The sequence below is a fragment of the Mastigoproctus giganteus genome, chromosome 1, assembly GCF_048544385.1.
Source record: "Mastigoproctus giganteus isolate SK-2022 chromosome 1, ASM4854438v1, whole genome shotgun sequence".
Lineage (NCBI taxonomy): Eukaryota > Metazoa > Arthropoda > Arachnida > Uropygi > Thelyphonidae > Mastigoproctus > Mastigoproctus giganteus.
The window spans coordinates 139918731-139940525 of NC_143575.1; the positions used below are offsets into that span (position 1 = coordinate 139918731).

The 21795-nt window shown below is 38.5% G+C and overlaps 1 protein-coding gene across 1 annotated transcript in view; it reads right to left on the minus strand.

Annotated features, from left to right (window-relative positions):
* The window catches only part of Frl (formin-like protein), a 708708-nt gene that overhangs the window by 102495 nt on the left and 584418 nt on the right, over positions 1-21795 (minus strand). The window contains exon 23 of the mRNA XM_090382384.1: positions 15056-15157. Coding sequence (XP_090238510.1) covers positions 15056-15157 — 102 coding nt within the window. The remainder of the gene's footprint in view (positions 1-15055; positions 15158-21795) is intronic.

Here is a 21795-nt window from a genome sequence, read left to right on the forward strand (position 1 = left end):
ATATTTTCAATTTTACATGCAACAAGATATGGAAACTGTAACACACTAAAGAAATCTAACTTTGAATTTTTTTTAATATGGCCCCTTTTTTTTTTTGGTAGTTGTTGGCGCATAGGCTTTTTGGGTTGCCAGGCAGGCACGTTACCCACCCGGCTAGCCCGGTCGGCAATATGGCCCCTGTATGGGAAATGTTTGGACACCACTGCAGTAGAAGGTGGACCGGAGCCCATTGGGAATACACCTTGATCTGCTCACTGCAGACCAGTGCGACTTCTCCGTATGTGGGATGGGTGGTCGGATAGTTTTTACCAGGTACCACTAAGTTGTAGAATGGTAATCCCAGCAGCACAAATTGCCTGAAGTCCAGAAATGCGAACAGGGCGTACAGAGTTCCTCTCCTAATCCGTTCTCTATATGAAAATTTTCTCGCTCAACGGAAACTATTTTAAATGTAACTTCCAAGGAGAATTCAAAATAATTAAACAGAGGTCCTACTGAGTAATTTAGAATTATAATGTTTATACAGTTTTATATAGAAAATATCTTAACAATAGACGGTGAAAAATGTAAATTTAGTTAAATAATTTTAAGCTTATTTAAATAGTAGATAAACGTGCGAAAAAAATTTACAGAATATTACAAATTTCAAAGTGCACTGCATCCAAATGTCACATGGCACTTTTAATAAAGGTGCCGGTACGCCGTACCGTCACAAAAAAAGCACTGTATATATATGTGTGTACATGTATATATTACTAAGTTCCATAAGTTAATGTATATTTATTTGCATTTCTAGATCCATCAGTTACTGAACTAGAGCTATGAATATAGTGAGAAGTGGTATGCTGGAAAAGGTTGATATATCAGTTATAAAATTTATTCATTTGCAGGAAGCAAAACATATCTATGAGGAGATGAAAGCTGTATATATGAGGAGAATTGCCCTTCATATTAGGCTGTGAAAATTTTCAAAAGAGAATTTGGGTGTAGGCGAAGCAATGTGCACAATGACCCAAGAGAAGGAAGACCCATCTCATCCACAGACCTTGTCATTGTGGCTAAAGTGGAACACATAGTCCTCAAAGACATGTGTGACTATAAATTTTATACTAAATTAGGTGAACATTAACCACAGGTCTGTGTGGACCATAATGGAAGAGTTCCAAGATTGTATTGTGAGTGAGAGAGAGATGGAGATTTTTTTTTTTTTAACAAATTGTAATGATGAATGGATGGATGAATGCTGGTTATGTCACTACCCCGACACGAAACAAATAAGCAAACAATGGAAACATTAATCTTCACCAACCCGCAAAAAACTCAAGGTTCAATTGTTTGCCAATGAGATCATGTTCTAGATGAGAGCAAATACTTATTGACTACCCTGTAGATATTTTCTAACTCAGTGATTGTAGCATTTGAATCTTTGTTGCTTTTTGATCATTTGATGAAAAATTTCAAATCATTTGCATGTGACAAATTGCTTTTGGTTCTGAATTATGAAAGGATATAGTGCTGCTGTGAAGGGCATGGCAGATAGGATGCCACTTTGTGGGACTTCCCTGTTGACTTACTTTGGAAGTTCTGTTAATCATAATTATTTCTCTCCCACAGTGTGATCTGTTAACTTTGTTAAGAGGCAAAATTAACAGACCTTGTAACTGACTGAATGCAGGTACTTGGGTCTCTGTTTTCCAAAGTAGTGATGACTGGTAGTATTGCTGCTTTTTTTATTTTTTAAGGAGCATCTTGTCTCCTTTGATAGATTTAGGGTCGTTACCTCAGCGTACTGGTTTAAGTGTAATGAGTTTCCCAAATCTTTGGAAATGTGTTTTCTCTTAAGATTTTCTGAAAAATGTGAAGTCATTTTTTGAAGAGTGGAGGTCTGTCAGGTCAGTTATGGATTTTTCTGGAACCTATTAATTACAACTTTAATGTTATCTCTAATATTATTCAGATAATTCTTCCCTGACTTTTTTCATATGATTGCACTCTTCTAGGATCTTTTTTTAATTTCATAATTACTTCTCTTTGACAGTATGAACAAGAGCTATAATGCTCAATATGTTCTATGTTGATATCTATATTTGTAAAATAATAATTTTTAATTTGTATAATAACTGTATATTATACAGTTATTATACAAATTTTATTATACAAATATTTGTATAATAAAATTTTAATTGTGTTAGATTGATTTTTAATTGTTTTTTTTTTTTTTTTTTTTACTGTAATGTAAAATTTTTGTTTTAATTGCTGGAGAGTATCATACAGAAGTGTTCTATGTATTATATTGAATTAAATTTCTCTTATTATTTTACAAATAATTACTTCTCATATTCTTTTAGTAGTTGTCTCATTACTGATGGTGAGTTTATCATTTATTTTAATCTCATTAAAATGGTGAGTTTATGATAAGAAAATTAAGTCAATTTAAACTAATAAACCTCCAAAGTGACTTGGATCCATTCTGAAAAGGTATCTTTAGGCAGTAGATGTCTTCAGGCATCTTTTCAGGCAGTGGTAGAGGCAAATGATATAAGGAAGCAAGCTTATACATTATCGCAAACTAATTTCAATTAATAATAAATTTAATTTATGATGATTTTTTAAATTTGATTTTATTTAATTTTTTTTTAACTTTAATAAATTTAAACTAATAACTAACCATTATTTGCCCCATCTTACCTTATTTAATATCTGATTCTGCCTTGTAGTGGGCTTGCTTTTTCATGCAGATGAACTGTGTAGTTCATTTATGTGGATGGCCATTTTCTGAGGAGTTACTTTGCCCCAGGGCTCACATCTGGTGAGTATGGGCTTGGCACACCCAGGGTACTGAGCTGGATATCATCAATCTTCTCTTTCTTGGTGATTCCCTTCCATTTTTGACTCTCTCTCTCTCTCTCTCTCTCTCTCAGGGTAACTTGGGAATTTTTTTTTTTTTGGCTGGTGCAGCGTAAGCCTCAGGCTTCCTTGCACCATGTAGCTAATAATATTAATAATATTAATATTAATAATTAGAAACCCCCAGCACCCCTTGCTCTAGGCCGCTGCTTATTGTAATAGAAGTAGTGCAAGAATCACCTTCACCTCTGCCTGCGGTTACTTTTAACCTTTTAGTCTGTGAATCCCCCCAATCTAGCAATTTTCCGACCCACCTAACACTGCCTCGATAGCATCAGCAAATATTCTTGCACCCTTTCTATTTAAGTGTATCCCATCCCCGTAGAAGCAGTCTCTCCTGTCAACAAGCACAGATCAGGCTGGAAAAAAATATTCTACTTCTTGAGCCTTGCACATTCCCTCCAGGTCCGAATTGATCGACAAGGCTCTCATCATGTACTCCCTCCTATCGTGTCTGGGCAGAATTGCAGATACTTTCAAATTTAACCCTAACTCACGACTTTTTTGCATCTTTAAATTGGAATTACTTAAAGATGTAACTAAATTCAAGGCTAAAGGGAAAGGCTATTGCTTTCGTAAAGGTGACTACAAGGGTCCCAGACAGTTTTTAAATTCTGTACAGTGTGATCAACTGATGATGTTACCAATGTTGAATTCTAAATGGGAAGCCTTCAGGGACTTAATTTTGGAGGCTACTAGGCTTTTCATTCCAACTAAGAAATACTGTTCAAGGTTTAGGCCTAAATGGATGTCAGATGAACTAATGAGGCTCGTGGCAGAGAAGAAAAATATACGGGACGCATATAAAGTATCAGGTGACACAGAAGCCTATGGCGGATATAAACTAGTCTGTAATCAAGTCAAAAAAAGGAGGTTCAGCAGATTATGAGAAATCCTTGGCAAAGGATGCAAAGAAAAACAGCAAAGAGGTCTTTACTTGTGTAAACTCTAGAAGGAAAAGTATTAATCAGATTGGACCACTTAACATAGATGGGTTGGCTATTGATGATCATGCTCAGGTAGCTGATAAACTGAATGAGTATTTTACATCTACATTCACACGAGGAGTTATTCAATGAGAGGAGTGCCAGAAGTTTATCAAACTCTAACAGGGAGCTAAGTGATTTTGTAATAACTGAGAGCAAAGTGGAGAAGAAATTGTTGAAGTTAAACATAAAAAAGGATCTATCCAGTTATATTAAAGAAGGCAGCAAAGAAAGTAAGCAAACCTTTAGCCATAATTTTAGAGCTTCCTTGGACTCCAGGGAGGTGTGCAAATGTATCACCAATTCACAAAGGGGGTTCATCAAAAAGTGACACAAGTAACTATAGACCTTTAGTTTAACTTGTGTTCCAGGGAAAATAATCTAATCAGTGGTTAAAGAAGCATCTAGACAAGACTGCAGTAATAGTTAAGACACAGGATGGGTTTGTTAAAAGGTGGTCTTTTTCTGACCAATTTGATTGAATACTATGATGTGATCACAAAGGAACTGAATTCCAAAAATCATTTTGATATCATATACTTGGATTTCAGGAAAGCTTTTGATACCGTTGCACATGGAAGAGTGCTGTACAAATTGGAAAGGTATGGCATTAAAGGTAAGTTGCTACAATGGTTAAAGGTATGGTTGAGTGGGAGATGACAGAGTGGTAATCAAAAGACACTTGTCCACAAAGTCTTTGTGGACAAATGTTATTAATGGAGTTCCCTAGGGTTTGGTGTTGAGCCCATTGTTGTTTTGGCATATTTATCAATGATATTGATGAAAGTATATCCTACAAGACTGGGCCGCCCAAAACCACTTACAGATATCCCCAACAAAAACCTGCTCCATCCTACTTAAAGGTTCTCTCAATATCAGAAGGCATCCCCAGATAAAGATTCAGGAAACAACAATTAAGCTTTCCACCGAACTTAAATATCTTCGTATTCTGCTGGATAAAAATCTCATTCACACCCCATCTTACTTACCTCCGAAGCAAAATCAAAAAATACTCCGCACTAATAGCTAGAGTCACTCGTCCGGACTGGGGGCTTAAGAAGAGGACCCTGGCCCTCTTCTATAAGGCAGTCTTCTTACCAGCAATAACATGTGCATCATAACATATTCAATGAGAGGAGTGCCAGAAGTTTATCAAACTCTAACAGGGAGCTAAGTGATTTTGTAATAACTGAGAGCAAAGTGGAGAAGAACTCCGCACTAATAGCTAGAGTCACTCGTCCAGACTGGGGGATTAAGAAGAGGACCCTGGCCCTCTTCTATAAGGCAGTCTTCTTACCAGCAATAACATATGCATCATAACATATTCAATGAGAGGAGTGCCAGATGTTTATCAAACTCTAACAGGGAGCTAAGTGATTTTGTAATAACTGAGAGCAAAGTGGAGAAGAAATTGTTGAAGTTAAACATAAAAAAGGATCTATCCAGTTATATTAAAGAAGGCAGCAAAGAAAGTAAGCAAACCTTTAGCCATAATTTTAGAGCTTCCTTGGACTCCAGGGAGGTGAAGCAAAATCAAAAAATACTTCGCACTAATAGCTAGTCACTCGTCCAGACTGGGGGCTTAAGAAGAGGACCCTGGCCCTCTTCTATAAGGCAGTCTTCTTACCAGCAATAACATATGCATCAGGAGTCTGGTTCCACAAGGCGGTAACAGCAGTAAATAAAAGGAAGCTAGAGACAATTCAACGTTCAGTCCTACTGAAAATCTCGAGAGCCTTGCTGTACTGTAAGCACCCACGCCCTCCAGGTCCTCTTAGGCGCTCTCCCCCTGGCCCTGGAGATCGTCCACTGTGGGTTGCTTTATCAACTATCCAAAGGCAAAGCAATCACCTGCCTAGACTACACAACTGATCCGGCAAACGATCTTAAACTCGAGAAAAATCGCCTTCTCACCCACCTACAGCAGGCTTGGCAAATCCGCTGGTTCCCAAAAGCCCAAACTGGTTTTCACCGAGACTGCTGACATCTTACCTGCTCACGGGACATGGCGCAATAAGAGCAAAACTCTCCAGTTTCAGATTGAGTGACACCCCTCTCTGCCACTGTGGACAGCCAGAGACGTGGGAGCACCTCATGCACCACTGCTAACTATACGAAGACCTCCACTGCCTCTTAATAACTAGAATACGTTTCTCGCCAATAAACCAAGAACAATATCTCCTGGAGAGCGAGGACAACTATAAAGCCTTAACGCAGTTTGCGCAGGATCTTTTTACTAGAAGAAGAACATACCCACAACCTTAGCTGGAATTTTCCCACAAACTAACCACTCGTCATCCATAATAAAGATCCTTAGATGTGTCAACCAAACAAAAATCTAACAGCTACAATCTGAAAAACTAATCATTAACTTAACCTGGATCTGACCACTGGCTTAAACTGGAGTCATTATCTGAACTTGACCACTCAAAAGGATGGGACAACATGTCCCAGGAATGGCATACGAAGACCTGACAAAGACATTGTGCAGTTTGCTACCGAAACATCATTAGGCGAAACCTGGTGCTGTTAGACCCTAAACACACTATACACTATACTATACAAGGCAATTCCCGACTTCGTGGAAGAAAGCAAACGTCAAACTAATCCTGAAAAATCCGACCAAACCACCACGCCTCCCAGAATTGTACAGACCGATCGCACTTCTCACAGTTGCAAGTAAACTACTTGAACGCCTTCTCTATAGACGAATAGAGCAATATTATGACAGGGCTGGCCTGGCCTCACCCAACCAGTTTGGCTTCAGGCGGGTCGCTCAGCCGTGGATGCCTTAATACACCTACAAGAACAAGTAACAAGATGCACCAAGAAGTATTTCCTCGTGATTGCCGTCGACTTTGCTGGGGCCTTCGATGCACTTTGGTAGCCAAGCATCTTGGCAAGGCTTCGGGTTGCTGGGATCCCAGGCAACCTCTACAGGGTCATCAAGAGCTACCTCACAAACATCCATCAGGATTGTTGCTCCCTATGGGACCCTCTCCAAGAATACATTTCGCGGCTGTCCACAGGGTTCGGTCCTTGGACCACTACTGTGGAACATAGTAATGGACTCCTTCCTAGCTATAGACCTTGACAAGGTAAAATCGCAGGCCTTTGCTGATGACCTCTTACCGACAGTGACAGCGGACTCAAGGACACAACTGGAGACACTGGCAAACCGGGCTCTGTCCACCCTTCAGGAATGGGCAAAGAAAAATCAACTTAGAATATCCCCTGCAAAGACAAACTCCATTCTGCTCAAGGGGTGCCTCAACCGCAGGCGGCCTCCACAAATCAAGATCGACCAGAAAACAATTAAATTCTCAAAGCAGCTAAAGTACCTAGGCATGATTCTAGATCCGAATCTATCATTTCAGGATCACCTGAAATATTTGCGTACAAGAGTCAGACGATACACTGCATTGGTTGCCAGAGTCACTTGCAGAGACTGGGGCCTAGACAGACGGGTGCTACGTCTTTTCTATAAAACCATCTTCACCCCAAGTCACGTATGCATCTGGCGCATGGTATCAAAAAGTCACAACTGTTATCAATAAACGAATCATTGACTCGATTCACCGATCAATCCTTCTGACCATTACTCGAGCTTGCAGCACAGTGAGCACGCATGCCCTGCAAGTCCTTCCACTGGACTTACAGATCTTTTGACGGGGCCTCACGCACCACCTGGACAAGGGTATCCCACAGACATGTTTCGGATTCACCACCGACATCATCAATAGCAAGACTATGGAAAAGAAAGAGCTGCATGCTCACCTGCTGCAGGTGTGGCAGGATAGATGGGCCACCTCGCAAAAAGGCGAAATCACCAGAAAGTTTCTGCCCAACATTGGCCGGGTTTTTCCGAACTTCCCACTCTGGTTTTCCCCGGGCCTACAAGTCACATACCTATTGACAGGACATGGAGCTCTGAATGCAAAGCTATCCCTACTTGGAATACAAGAAGATCCCACCTGCACCTGCGGGGGGGCTGGAGAGCTGGCAGCACCTCATGCATGATTGCCAGCTGTATGACGACCTCCGCAGTGCATTCATCACCAAAATACAGTATCCACCACGGCCAGGAGCACCACATCTTGGACACCAGGGAAGAATATCAGGCTTTCTCCAGCTATGCACTGGCCCTGTTCACAAGACGGAGAGCTCTTATCGCAGCGAACCGCAATCAACCACTGACACAATAAGGAAATGAACAAATCTCGAAGGAAATCATCCCGCGGAAGACGCCTGAACCCAATGGCCTCCGATAATCAAGGCACTAAACCCTGAAGTGGACCTAAAGTTGAATAAATGAGAAATGACTCTATAAACAACATTGATGCAAACACCACATGGATGGGAAATGTCACCAGAAAGACCCCACAAACGCCGACATGCAAGCCCGGACCTTTTGACAGTAAAGACTGCAGAACGGACGGGAACCACCCCATGAACGATCATGCTTCAGTCCGATCGCTCCTGGAAACTGACTAGAACCACTAGCAGCTCTGCTGCCAAATGCTATATGGCGAGCTGAATGGGGTACCCTTACCCTATTCATCTTAAATTCCCTATTCCCGGCAGGAGGGAGAGGAGACACGCTCTGTTTCCTCCCTCCCCTGCCAACCCATCTCTTCACCTGGTGAGGCATGCGCCTGCCTCACTGACCACCTGAGGTCGCCTTCTCTATCGTCCCCCATGCTTCTGCCTTCCCCCCCAGTCTTCAGTCTCTTCCCCCACTCTAACTGTATACCTTATCAATGGCAGGGGGAGATAACTCTTCTTCGTCTCCCCCACCCGCCATCCAAACTCCTCTCTGGTGTGGCATGGGCATGCCATACTGCCTAGCAGGGGTCATCTCCTCTATCGACCCCTTACTTCTACTTCTACCCCCCAATCTTCAGCCTCCCCTCCCTCCCACTTTTATCTTTCATCTAACGTATAGCCCACACGTCTAAATTTAATAACAACAAAATTCTGCCCGACCTATTAGGCCTTTTAACACATCTTTCTAGCGTTCAACCCCAACCAGCGATTTCCTAACAGCAATCTCCTTAAGAATTAACGTCAAACGCATATATATATTTTTTTTTTTTTTACAATTTTATTTTATTTTTTACTTTTATTATTATTATTATTATTTTTTTTTTTATTTATTTATTTTATTCATTTTTTTTTTTTTTTTTTTTTTTTTAGGTCCTAGCCACTGAAATCCCAGGAAACTAGGTGGCAGGACCTGCCGGAGCAACTCGTCATGATTCTGGACACCCGGTTAGCCTCCACGTGGCAAGGTATGGGCAACGTTGGGCCCCACCAGGGGCCTGGCGGCCAATAAGCCAGACAAACAATGGGCACAACAGATCACACTGCACAGACATGGCCCACACACTTTCAAGTCTCTGGCTTGACAGTGTACTGTCCTCGATACAGCGAACATACGCGGAGATGGGAGAAATCCCAGGTGCCGTCTGACACGAACACACCTTATATACAAGGCAATGGTCATGCCACACCTAGAATACTGTGTACAGGTCTGGAGGGCTCATTTTAGGAAGGATGTAGAGTTGTTAGAACGAGTACAAAGAAGAGTAATAAGATTGGTGAGAGGAACAAAGGGGTGCTCTTATCAAGAAAGGCTTAAGTTCTGCAAATTGCAGCACCTGGGAGGTGATCTGATTGAGGTGTATAAGGCCTTGAATGGGTTGAGCAAGCTGAATGCTGATGGGATTCTTCCTCTTGTTCAGATTAAGAACCTGAAGGGGCACAGATTCAAATTGAGGAAAGACAGTTGTTGAATAGATGTGTAGAAATTTGCCTTTAGCCAGCTGGTAGTTGATTGGTCAAACAGACTTCCATATTTTGTTGTGGAAGTTGATAGCCTAAATAAATTTAAGGCGGAGCTGGAGAGAATTTGGAATGAATGGAGGGGTGAAATGGGAGGTTTTTTTTTTTTTTTTTGGCTGATGCTGCATAAGTTTTGCTTTCTTGCATCATATGCCTCTACTAATGCTAATGCTATGAAACCAAGAATGGAGAGACGTTAAAATAAACTTTTTTACCTTATACTGCATGCTTTTCTATTGTTATTTCCATGGGCACTGGTTCTCCTGAACCAGCAACTGTAATTCCTACACTCTTCCAAACTAGCTTTAAAATGTGCAGAACAGTCAGCGTCCATTAGCTGTCCAATTCCAAACTCACAAAAAACAACTTTTCTTCTTCCTCATTCCCTTTCAATTCTGTTTTTGAAACAACCTTCATTCACATGTACTTACAAAAATTACACTCTACAGAAATTTCTCTCTAACATCGGCAAATATCTTTTATCTTCTCAGACTACAACCAGTGCACAGTACTATGTCTTCTAATGCCTTTTGTGTCTGGTGTTTTCAGTGAGAGAGCGAGAGCAGAGTTTAGGAAGTAAACAAAAAAAGTTAGTGTAAAGTGCATTTCAGGTGCATTAGATTTTTATTTCTTAAATTAATTGAATTAAATTGAATTTTTTCTTTATCTGTAATTAACAGAAGTGAAAATTCAATTTTAACAAATAATATATAAAAGTAATTATTTTCACTTCACTGCAGATAATTCCTAACTTAATATTCACTGCATATTTTTAAATACCTTGTAATCATCAGCACATGAAATGCAAGATGTGTTTCAAGCTCTGTGATTTAATAAATTAAAAATTGTGGTATATTGTCATTGCTTTTGTAATGGATCAAACTTATTTCTTCTTGGATTTTAATAACACATATTTAATATTCTACTGTGATTAATAAAACAAGCAAATACTACTAATTCATGATTTATGTATTTAGTAAACTGATAAGAAAAAAAAAAAAAAAAAAAGGCAATGATCTTTATGCATGAACCAAGAATACTTTGTTTCTGCACAACCACCATATTGTTCATTCATTCCTCCAATCCATGGGCAGAATAGAAATGCCTTTAAGGTGCCTTTGTGCAAAGTCTTATCATCACCACAGAATAGGGGTTTTATGCATATATGCTAATGTATCTAAAAAAAAAAAAAGATGACAGTCATTTTCTTGAAAAAAAGAAAGCAGCATTCTCAGTGGTTAACAGAGAATGTTCGCAAGAGGGATTTAATGTGCCATTAATGTGCTTTTATGCAAAGTCTTATCACCGTCCCCTCAACAGGGGCTTTATGCATAAATGCTAATGTAGCTAAATAAAAAAAAAAAAAAAAAAAAATGGCAATATTTTTTTTCTTGGAAAAAAGAAAGAGGAGTGTTAAGTGGTTAACAGAGAATGTTCACAAGAAGGATTTAATATGAGACGAATAAAACTTGCTACCGCAGAGTGTGGTGTTTAATCCTTTCCTAAAAGACTAAGTTCTTTTGAGGAATTTGAAAGATTTGGAAGCTATGTATATGAAAGTTTTTAAATATAAAGTTTTTCTTGTTTTTACTTTATAGCCAAACAGTAGAATGGAGGTTACTGCCAAAAATAAAATCGACATAAAAAAAAAAAAGAAAAAAAATATATATATGCTTATATTTATTATTGTTTTATTTTTATTTTTTGATGCTATAATATTTTCTACATTTATGCTGTGTTACTTAATTCAGTTTTATCAAGTTCTGGATCTGAATTTCAGTAAATTTCTTCAAGCTTTCTTTTGTAAGCACACAATCAACCTTGCTGATAGTCCCTTCACTTAAATATTTTGCAATTAATAGATAACACCTCATATATCTGTAGAGTTAATACAATTTGTACATATAAAGACAGAATTTGTTGACACTACACTGAAAGAAAAAGCCCATCAAACTGTATGCAGGGTATTTAAATTAAAAGGACCCAGAGTTTCTCACTTATTTTTAGGTTTATGATATTTGTTGTTTGGACCTTAAGTGTCAAATTCAAGCTGAAATCTTTGAATTTTAGGACTAAATATTACAGTTTAGATTTTACAATTTCTAAATTATATATAACTTCTGAAACAATTAAAACCAATGTTATTTGAGGGGGGGGGGAAAGGAAAACAGATTGTAGCATTAGGAGAAACAACTGGTAACGGCCACTGTAGCATGAGGAGAGACAGCTTGTAACACTGCCCTTGTTCAGCTAGCAGTTCTATATAACTAAACATGTACTAAATGAGTAAACATCATATACAATTGTTATGTTCTCCACCCCCCCCCCCCCATTCAAAATAGGTTAACATTCATTTAAAACTGAACTGATGATAGAAAATGATTTTCCCGCTGGGGGGATAACAATTTGATTAGCCAAAATTTAAATTTATTTAGAGACTGCAAAATCTAAATGGTAATACTCCATCCAATTATGAAAAAAAAAAAAAAAATATATATATATATATATATAATAAATGAAAAATATAGCCTATCGCCAAAAATAAGTAAGATGGATCCCAATGCCTTTTAACTGAAATGTCCTATATACACACAAGTGCATTCACTGAAGGGATACTTAAAGGAGGTTGCACAGTAAAAGTAAAAGGAATGTGAATAACAGAAAAGGTGCAGTAGTCTACTGAGTTTTTCTTAATTACAAATAGACATTAGAAGAGAATTATTTGCCTGTATACTATTTTTTTTAACTAAGCTAAGGTGGATATATATTTATATGTAGTCAGAAATTAACCTTTCATAAACGGAACTAATCCAAGAGACAAATTACTGTATATCGGGCAAAAAATGTATGTTAAAACACTACCTGCACACAGGAAACAATCTACTATATTCAATAAAATCTCACTTGGATTGTGCACAGGAGAAATTTTTTGGCCCAACAGAAAAAAAAAAAGAAAAAAAGCTTTTTTGCAATAAGCAGAAGTCCTTTGCAAAACATCTCCTGCTTTTCTCCCACAAAATTAGGAGAGAGAGTAGCAGATTTTTCGAAAAAAAAAAAAAAAAAAAAAAGCAGGAGGCATTTTAAAGTCCATACTAACTTACTGGAAACAAAATTCACTATCAACATAACATTGTTTGTGTTAAAACACAATAAAATAAACAGAAAAAATCATTTACCAAGTAAAGTATGCTTTCAAACATTAGCTTTTCTAGGATATTCCTGTCTGCAACAGTATCAAGAGAGATACTGTTGCAGACTTTGCCTTCTTCAGAAATGTTCGGTCAAAGTTTTGTTTATTAAAATGACCCTACTTTTTAAACTTGGCAGTCAAGCACATTTCCAACGTTTCACCAGCACAAAAGATCTGAAGTCAGAGTTAGTTTTTCTGACCTGGCTGATTATTCTCTTACATTAAGCACTGATAAAAATTGTTAAAAAGTACCATGCATGGCTTGGAATAATTTGTTATCCCAAGTACGCTTGGGATTTTTGTATCTGGAATAAGTTCCTCCTTCTTTCATGATGGTGTCTGGTAGGTTTTCACACTGAAACTGACTGCACTGGTGTCAATATTTGTAGATGACTCTTTAACGATGTCAAGAAGTAATGGAAACTTGTTTACAGAACATTTCAAATTTTAAAATGATGCTGTTGTTGTTATTTGGTTTTTAGGAGCATTAGCAACTAAGGCCATATTGCTCTGGGGATATGTGGTGGTCATTCCCTGACCTTTCCGCATCCTCCGTATTTGGTGGCTCACGGGCTTGAACCCTGGTCTAATCAAGAAGCATATGCTAGGCACTGCTGCTTCTGCCCACCTGGCTACGGAGGCACCCTGAAAATGATGCACTGCCAATAGAAGAAATTCATGCTATCTCGACATTTATAAGAATACCATTTTTAGCAAAATTTGTACACCATGTGGTTGCAATCAGCAATAAAGTACTTGTTGAACAAAAGTACGGAATCTTCTCTTGATTTAGACTCTCCATGATTTTGGCAGTAGAAAAGACATGTGCCGACTATTGTATGGCATGTGTCAGCAGATTTTGTCAGACCAGTTGAACATGAGGATTGTGGCCAAGTTCATTCCAAGGTTACTGAGTGAGGCAGAAAAAGCAGCATCACATGGAAGTTAGCAGAGATCTTCAAGAACGGGCCAGGAGTGATCAAAACTTCCTTTCTACAGTCATCACTGGTGACGAGAGTTGGGTATATGAGTATGACCCAGAAATCAAGCAACAATCATCCCAGTGGAAGAGCCCATCTTCATCCCGACCAAAGAAAGCCTGACAAGTGAGGAGCAATGTGAAGTCCATGCTGATCTGTTTTTTGGACATTGACGTGATTATCCATACAGAATTTGTCCTTACTGGCCAGACCATAAATGCAAAATGCTGCTGCGACATCCTAAGGCAGTTAAGGGAAGCCATCAGGAGGATCAGAGAAGTGGCGCACAAAGAACTGGGTCCTTCATCATGATAATGTGCCGGCCCACACATCTCTCACTGTAGTGCAGTTTTTGGTATCCAACAACACGAAAATCATCCCCTACCCCCTTATTCTCTAGACTTAGACCCCTGCAACTTCTCCCTCTTCCCAAGAATGAAAATCAAGCTGAAGGGTCGAAGATTTGACAGCGTAGAAGATATCCAAACTGAATTGCAGATGGTGCTGAACACTATGACAAAGAAGGACTTTCAGGACGCATTCAAATCATGGGAGAAGTGCTGGGATCGGTGTTTACACTCTCAAGGGGACTACTTCGAAGGTAACAAATAAGACCAGGGGCGAGTAATTTATTTTATGAATACACTTCGGGAACTTTTGGGTAGTACCTCGTATTACAGAGAACAATTCTGTTATCCATTGTTAATATTTGGCAATGCAGATCAGCATACCTGATGGTCAATTTATTAACGAAAATAAGCAAATAAGCAAGAATTTTTTTTAAAAATTCCGATATTTAACTCTTACTATTTTTTTTGTGAAAAGAAAGAAGAAAAGACAGAAAAACTAAGCAATTAATTAATTAATAAAAAAAAACAAAAAACAAACAAGATATCAAATTAAGTAACAGATGGAGTCTGTCATAAACTGGAGGGGGGGGGGGGTTGTGACAGCTTACAGATAAAAGAACTGAATGAACATAAGTTACACTCAATATTAATGTATGAATATAGAATACCAGGAGAAAACAATTCTAGCCAAGTGAAAGATTTATCAGTTTGTGTATATTACTTTGCATCTTGTGCATTATTAACTTAATACTGCTAAGGAGGGTATTATCAATTGATTTATATTAAGTAAAACCTTACCTTAAATGCTTTTGTAAAGCGAACGAAGATTGAGAAAAATGTATTTGCAGCTAAAGTACGTGAACTTTCCCCAAAATATTCTACGCAATCTGAATATGCTTCCTGTGATAAAAATAAATTAATGATACATATTACAATTTAGCAGGACTACTTCACCACTTACTTTTTTGAAAAAAGTAATATATATATATTACTTAAACAAACAGAAAAAAAATTAATTAATCTACAGTAAATAAGTGAACACCGAAATAAAATGTTCAAAGTTCTAAAATGTAAAACAAAAAAATAAAATTAAAAAAATAATGGAAAATAGGAATACGGCAAACTAAAATTGAATAAAATATTGGATAGAATACTTAATTTACTGACAGTAGTTTTATGAAACAACAAATAAAATTTTTATATACATAATAACATGCAAATTCCTAAAATTTTCAACTCAATATTAAAATATGAACATAAAAATACCACAGTACTGCTTTCTTAAAATTATAATACTCATTCACAAAGTTTATTTAAATTCCAAGACAATCCTACTGCAAGAAAAGAGTTAATAGAAAAGGGAAGGGCTTTTGCTATTGCAAAGATGACTACAAGACTCTTGGATAGTTTTTTTAATTCTAGTCAATGGGACCAACCAATGAAATACCTAATAGCAAATTCTAAATGGGAAGTATTAAACAGCATAATCGTAGAAGCTACTAGACCTTTTATACCAACTAAGAGATACTGTTCAATACTTAGACCAAAAATGGATAAACTGATGAAACTTGTAGCAGAGAATAAAAATGTATGGGATGCAAATAAATTATCAGGTGATACTGAAGAGCACAGTAGATATAAACTAATATTCAATCAAGTCACAAAGAAGGTTAGGCAAGTTGTGGCAGATTGCAGCCCAGGGGCTCAAATCTGGTGAGTATGGGCTTGACATACCCAGGGTCCTGAGCTGGATATCATCATTCTTCTCTTTCTTGGTGATTCCTTTCTACTTCTCTCTCTCTCTCTCTCTCTCTCTCTCTCTCTCTCTCTCTCTCTCTCTCTCTGGGTAACTCGGGAAATTTTTTTTTTTTTTGGTTTATGCAGCATAAAAAAAAAAAAAAAAAAAAAGAGGTAAAGTGCAGCCATTATCAACCCACTGCAGGATGGAAGTCTCTTCAACAATCCATGCTGAGGGAAATGGACCATAATCTGCCACGCTGGTCCAGTGCGGGTTGGCAGATCGACCGTATTCAGCAGTCAGGGGCTTGAACCCCAGTCTACTCAAAGAGCATATGCTACTGCACTCCCGCTCCGGACCACTTGGCTACGGAGGATGCAGCATATGGCTGCTAATAATAATAATCACAAGACGTCTAATGCAAAGATAAGCAGCAAAGACTTTTTACTTATGTCAACACTTAAAGAAGGAAGCGGATAAATTACATTGGTTCAGTAGATATGAACGTGTCAACGGTTTAACTGTTGATGATCGCCGAAGTCGCTGACAAAAGGAACAGGTATTTTGCATCTACATTCACACACGAGGAACTTTTTAGGAAAGGGAATACCAGAAGTGTATGAAATTCTAACAGAGAGTCAAATGATTTTGTGTTAACTGAGAGGGAAGTGGAAGAGAAATTGTGGAGGAGAAAAGTACTTCATATGGGTAGTAGTAATAACAGATTAATGTACCAACCGTGTAGTACCACATTCAGGGTAGTGGAGAATGACAAAGATGTACAGGTAATATAATTGTGCAGTTAGATATGAAGTTGACTGAGCAGTGGAATCATATCATTTGAGCTCTCTATCTACACAGATAGTTAGTTCATATGGGGTTTGTCAATAATATACAAAAAATTTGGAGCAGGGATAAGGAGGTGATTATTCTTTTGCATTGTAAGGACAGGAAAGGAATCGAGGGAATGGGGAAGCGAAATCGAAGGGTTAGCTAAACATTTAAATAGCATCGAAAGAAAGATGGAGTGGATGATGGAAAGGCTCTCTTTAAGCAATGATGCTAGAGAAAATCAGCAACAAACGGAAGTGAAACAAAGATTGGGTACAGTTTCACGAACAAACGAGGGGGGAGACAAGGACGGCGGTCGTAAATGGTGTTATAAGTGCCAGAACTCAGACCATTGGACCCGCTACTGCAAAGTGAAACAGGGTGCTAAAGAAAGCTGGGAAAGGGAAGAGTATTGGGAACGAGACAGGTACCCACACGTAGAAAACCCCAGAAACATGGACAAGCACAGGGAAGAAAGGCATTGCGCAAAACAAGGGGGGTATCGGAATGAACGAGAGCGCATTAACAATGCCGTAGTCAAGAGACATGGATCTTTTAGACATGCCCGCTGCGGGAGGCCATCATTACGCTTAAACACCGCCAAAGGAAAGGCCATATCTTTAGGTGCGGTAAGTGCTAAGGGCAGTAGAAACGACCTATTATATGTGAGAGGCAGCTTAGGAGGGGTACCAGGTAAGTTTCTGGTGGACACAGGAGCCTCGAGGTCTATTTTAATGTGGGACTACCTCATTAGATACTGCAAAAGGCCGAATAAGGGAGATATAAGATGTTGCCGCGATTTTCTTGTGGAGGGGGTAGGTGCTGAAGAAATTCACACCGATTATATTGTCAGAGACAAGGTAAGAATACAGGGATGTGATAACTTGGTGGCCCATTCATATTTTGTGGAAAACAGAATAAACAGTCGTCGACACGACGCAATACTAGGCACGGACCTCCTAAGGAAATTAAGAGCCAAGATAGATGTGAGAAATGGCCGCATTACCTTCGGCAGTAATACCCAGGCGAGTCCAAAGGTAGACAGGAGGCGAAAGGCAGGCGGCAGAGCCCAGTATGAGCCAGAGAAAGGGGAAACTCCACAGGAAGCTAGTGGGAAAGAATTAGAAGGGTGTAAGGCAAGCACAGATAATAAAGTTCTGGTTACACAAAACAAATGGGAATTAAATAAGAACACCAAAACAAATAGGAATAATGAGGGAAGGTGCCAAGAGAAGGGGAGGGTGTTACACGTAGGAATTTTGGAAACGAGAGAAAGGGTCGGTTTACATTCGGGAGAGAAAACACATGAAGGGGGAGAGAATGGCTGTGATGAGAAGGATCGTAAATTAAATGGAGCAACAGAAATTAAAGGAATCGAAGGATTAGGAAATTACAGAACTGAAGCTTCCAGTGAGGAGAAGGCACACAAACTGAAGGAAATAAACAGGATGCAGCAAATGTATCTAGGAGCAGTATTCGACGAAAATATGGGATGGGAGTAGTTAATGAAGCTTAATATAAGTTTAAGTAATGTCTGGTATATAAGTGTAATTAGAAAATATAGAAAGGCAATTAGAGGAGATTGGCTGTCGATAAAGTGGATCTGGGATAAGGTCATATCCGTCTGAGGACAGAAAAGAAAAAAATTTATATATGGAATATAAATTTTTTTGGGGGAAGAGGAATGCTATGTAAGGACCCGTCCTTACATTAATTAATAAAATTTGTTAAATATTATGAGAATTTAACTGTAATACGAATAGTGGTTTTCTGGTAAAAACAACATGAGTTAAGTAGCACTGGAATTCAAAAATACCTTCCAGTCACTCCTTGTGTAGTTGTAGCTTGTTTGTATGGAAGTTCTTTGACGAGTCAGTAAAAGTAATATACCATGACAAATCCCCATTAAGACAGAAGCAGATGCACCATAGTAAGGGCCAAGAGTGCTTAAGCTGGCCCTCTTAAAGATTTCACGGTGAAACGCTATTAGAGGTAGGCGATTTCACCAGGTGTGCGCGCGTGAGGTCACGGGAGGAGCTGTGACGCTTCTCAGTTGTCCGGAACTTCCGCCTCTCTTTCTGGATTGTTCTCGTATGTTCGAGGTCCATGGAAGTGGGGACACAAAGAGTAAAGAAGACCCGCCCACGGAAGAGGAGAGGAGACAAATGAGAACACAGGAAAAAGGATGTGCAGATCTCCTATTGGCCAGGAAGAAAACAGAGGGAATTTTGAGAGGGAGATTCTAAAAAGGTTTTCGTAGGATTCTGGAAAAGTTTTTGTGAGATTCGGAAGAAGTTTTCGGAGGAGTCGGAAGAAGTTCACGGAGCGGTCTGGAGAATGATTTGAAGGAGGTGGAGAACGATACTAAGCAGAGCAGTAGTCTAATTTGGGTGATAGCTGCAGACCTGAGATAGATGGGAGCAGTGATAGAAATTCTGCATATCCCGACAGCCCGTAGGAATGTTCACCTGTAAACATGGAAGCCGTAGTGAGGAAGAAGGAAGAATCACGCCCTGAGAATCATATAGGCAAAGCCAGTCGAATGAGTGGTCGAACCATTGACCTACTCGAAAAACCCTCTATCCACGGAAGAAGAAATGCTGACCGGTAAAGAGTATGCGACACTGATTGATTCCAGCCGTGCAGTACCCGGTAGGGAAACACCATGATCACCGAGATCCCCAAATGAGCGCCCCCGCATTCCAGTACCTGAATGACCGATATGAAAGGAAGCCGAGCAGAGAGGGAAGTTCCAGGCCAAACACGTAAGTGCTAGAGAGTTTACCGACATAGGTGTACTTAATTTATTAAGGAGAGGACTTTAGGATAAATAGATATATGGTTAAGGAGGGAGGTTTAAGTAATGAATATAAGAAAAAAAAGTGTAAGGTATTTAAGACGGACGTAGCCTATAATTTGAAGTGAAGCTCCTCATATAAATGCTTGCTGGAAGGAGAGGGTATAATAGATAACTGAGAATTGTTTAAGGTTGGGCAAGGTTTTTATAATATGTATGAAATTAAAGGTTGAAAATTCAATTTATTATGAGTTGATTTGTGGAGAGTATTTCTGATTTGAGTAGGGGCTAATTAATAAGTGATATATAAAGGTGTAGAGGATTAACTGTTCAGAAGGGTAAGGTTAAATTGAATTGATTAATATTTCCTGTTGACCTGATTGCAGAAAGGGTGTCTGATTGAATAAAAGCAATTTTCTTACAAATTGAGACACGAATTCTGAAGGTTTTTGTGAGCCAGTTCATTGGCTGGTAGTTGTTGGTTTATTATACAGACTGTTCAGAAGAAGAGTGGGAAGAATCTATGTAAAGTGTATGACACGACCTATTGAAGTCCCTGTAAAGAACATGAAGAGACACCATATCATAATGAATAATAATGTGTATTAGAATAGGATATCTGATGATGAAACAATTGAGTTTGAACAAGATATTTACACATATAAAGGTTAATGAAATAACAAGTCACCAGCCAAATATAGTTTGACTAAATACTATTGCTAGTTTCTGTATGATATGTTAATAAACATTGTTTTATTTTACATTCATGTGTTGGAGTCTGTCATTCCGAAACTCAGCCAATCCGGTAGAAAAATACCTAAAATAATTGGGGTCCCCTTTGGGTCTGGTAATCTTCTGAGAACAAACAAGTCAGATGCTAAGTGGGAGGATTGGACTACGGGGATATACATATAAAAAAGGGGATAAATTATAATAATTAAAATATAAAGAAAATTAGGGCAACCAAGAAAAACAATAATACCCACACCCCCCACAATAAACAGGTACAACCCCCACAGCATAATGCAATGGTTAGGTATACAATAATCTTGAGTACTGTATACAAGTACCTTATTTTAAGATGGATGTGGATCTGTAGGAATTGGTGCAGCGAAGAGCAATAAGGTAAGTGAGAGAAACAAAAGGGTACTCTAACCAGGAAAGTATTAGTATTGGTAGTGGGGGGGGGGGGATCCATATCACTTGTCCATCCTCTCAAATAGTCTTGTAAAGAGATGATTATCCTGTTGTATAAGACAATGGTTATGCCACATTCTTGAGTACTCCATACAAGTCTGCAAGCCTCACTTTAGGAAGGATATGAATCTGTTGGAAATGCAGTGAAGAACGAGATTAGTGAGAGAAAAGGGTGCTCTTACCAGGAAAGACTTCAAGGAAAATTGCAACATCTGGAGACTAGGCACGTGTAAGGAAGTCTGATTTGTAAATTCAATGCTGATATAATCCTTCCTTTTGCTCAGACACACATAAGGGGGGGGGCATAAATTCAAAATGAGAAAGGATGGTTGCAAGCAGGATTGATATGCCAAAACTGGCCTTAAGCCAGCAGATTGTTAGCACAAACTTCCACCTGGCATTGTAGAGGTGCGTAGTTTGAATAAATTCAAGGAAGAACCAGACAAACTGTCAGAGGAAATGGATAAGTGATATGGAAAGTGTTGGTTTATTTATTTTTTCAACTATGGCTGTAGAAACTTACTTTCTTGCATCATTTGCTATTATTAATAGTAATACTGATACTATTTACAATTTCACATGCATTCAAATGTAATGTGCATATTGCAAACAAGTGCATTATCACACCATGCAGTCATCTGCTGACTTTATACTGTACTATTGTTATCTAATTTATGATGACACTCATAAATCACAATACTTTTTTAAATAAATGCAAATTACACATGATATAGGCAAGAAGCTGGTGGATTTAGCCATACAGTATTGCAGTTAAATTGCATGTTAAATTTCAATGATATTTAACATTTCTTTTCTCAAGTGATTTCACATTCCATTAGTACCATTGAAATATGTGTCATTTCTTGATATTTCTCTGGGTAGCCAGAGCCTGGCACAATAGCCATTCTGAACCTGACCTAAAGGAAAGCAAGAATACATTAATATATTTTAATTAGTTATTTTGTATAGTAGTAG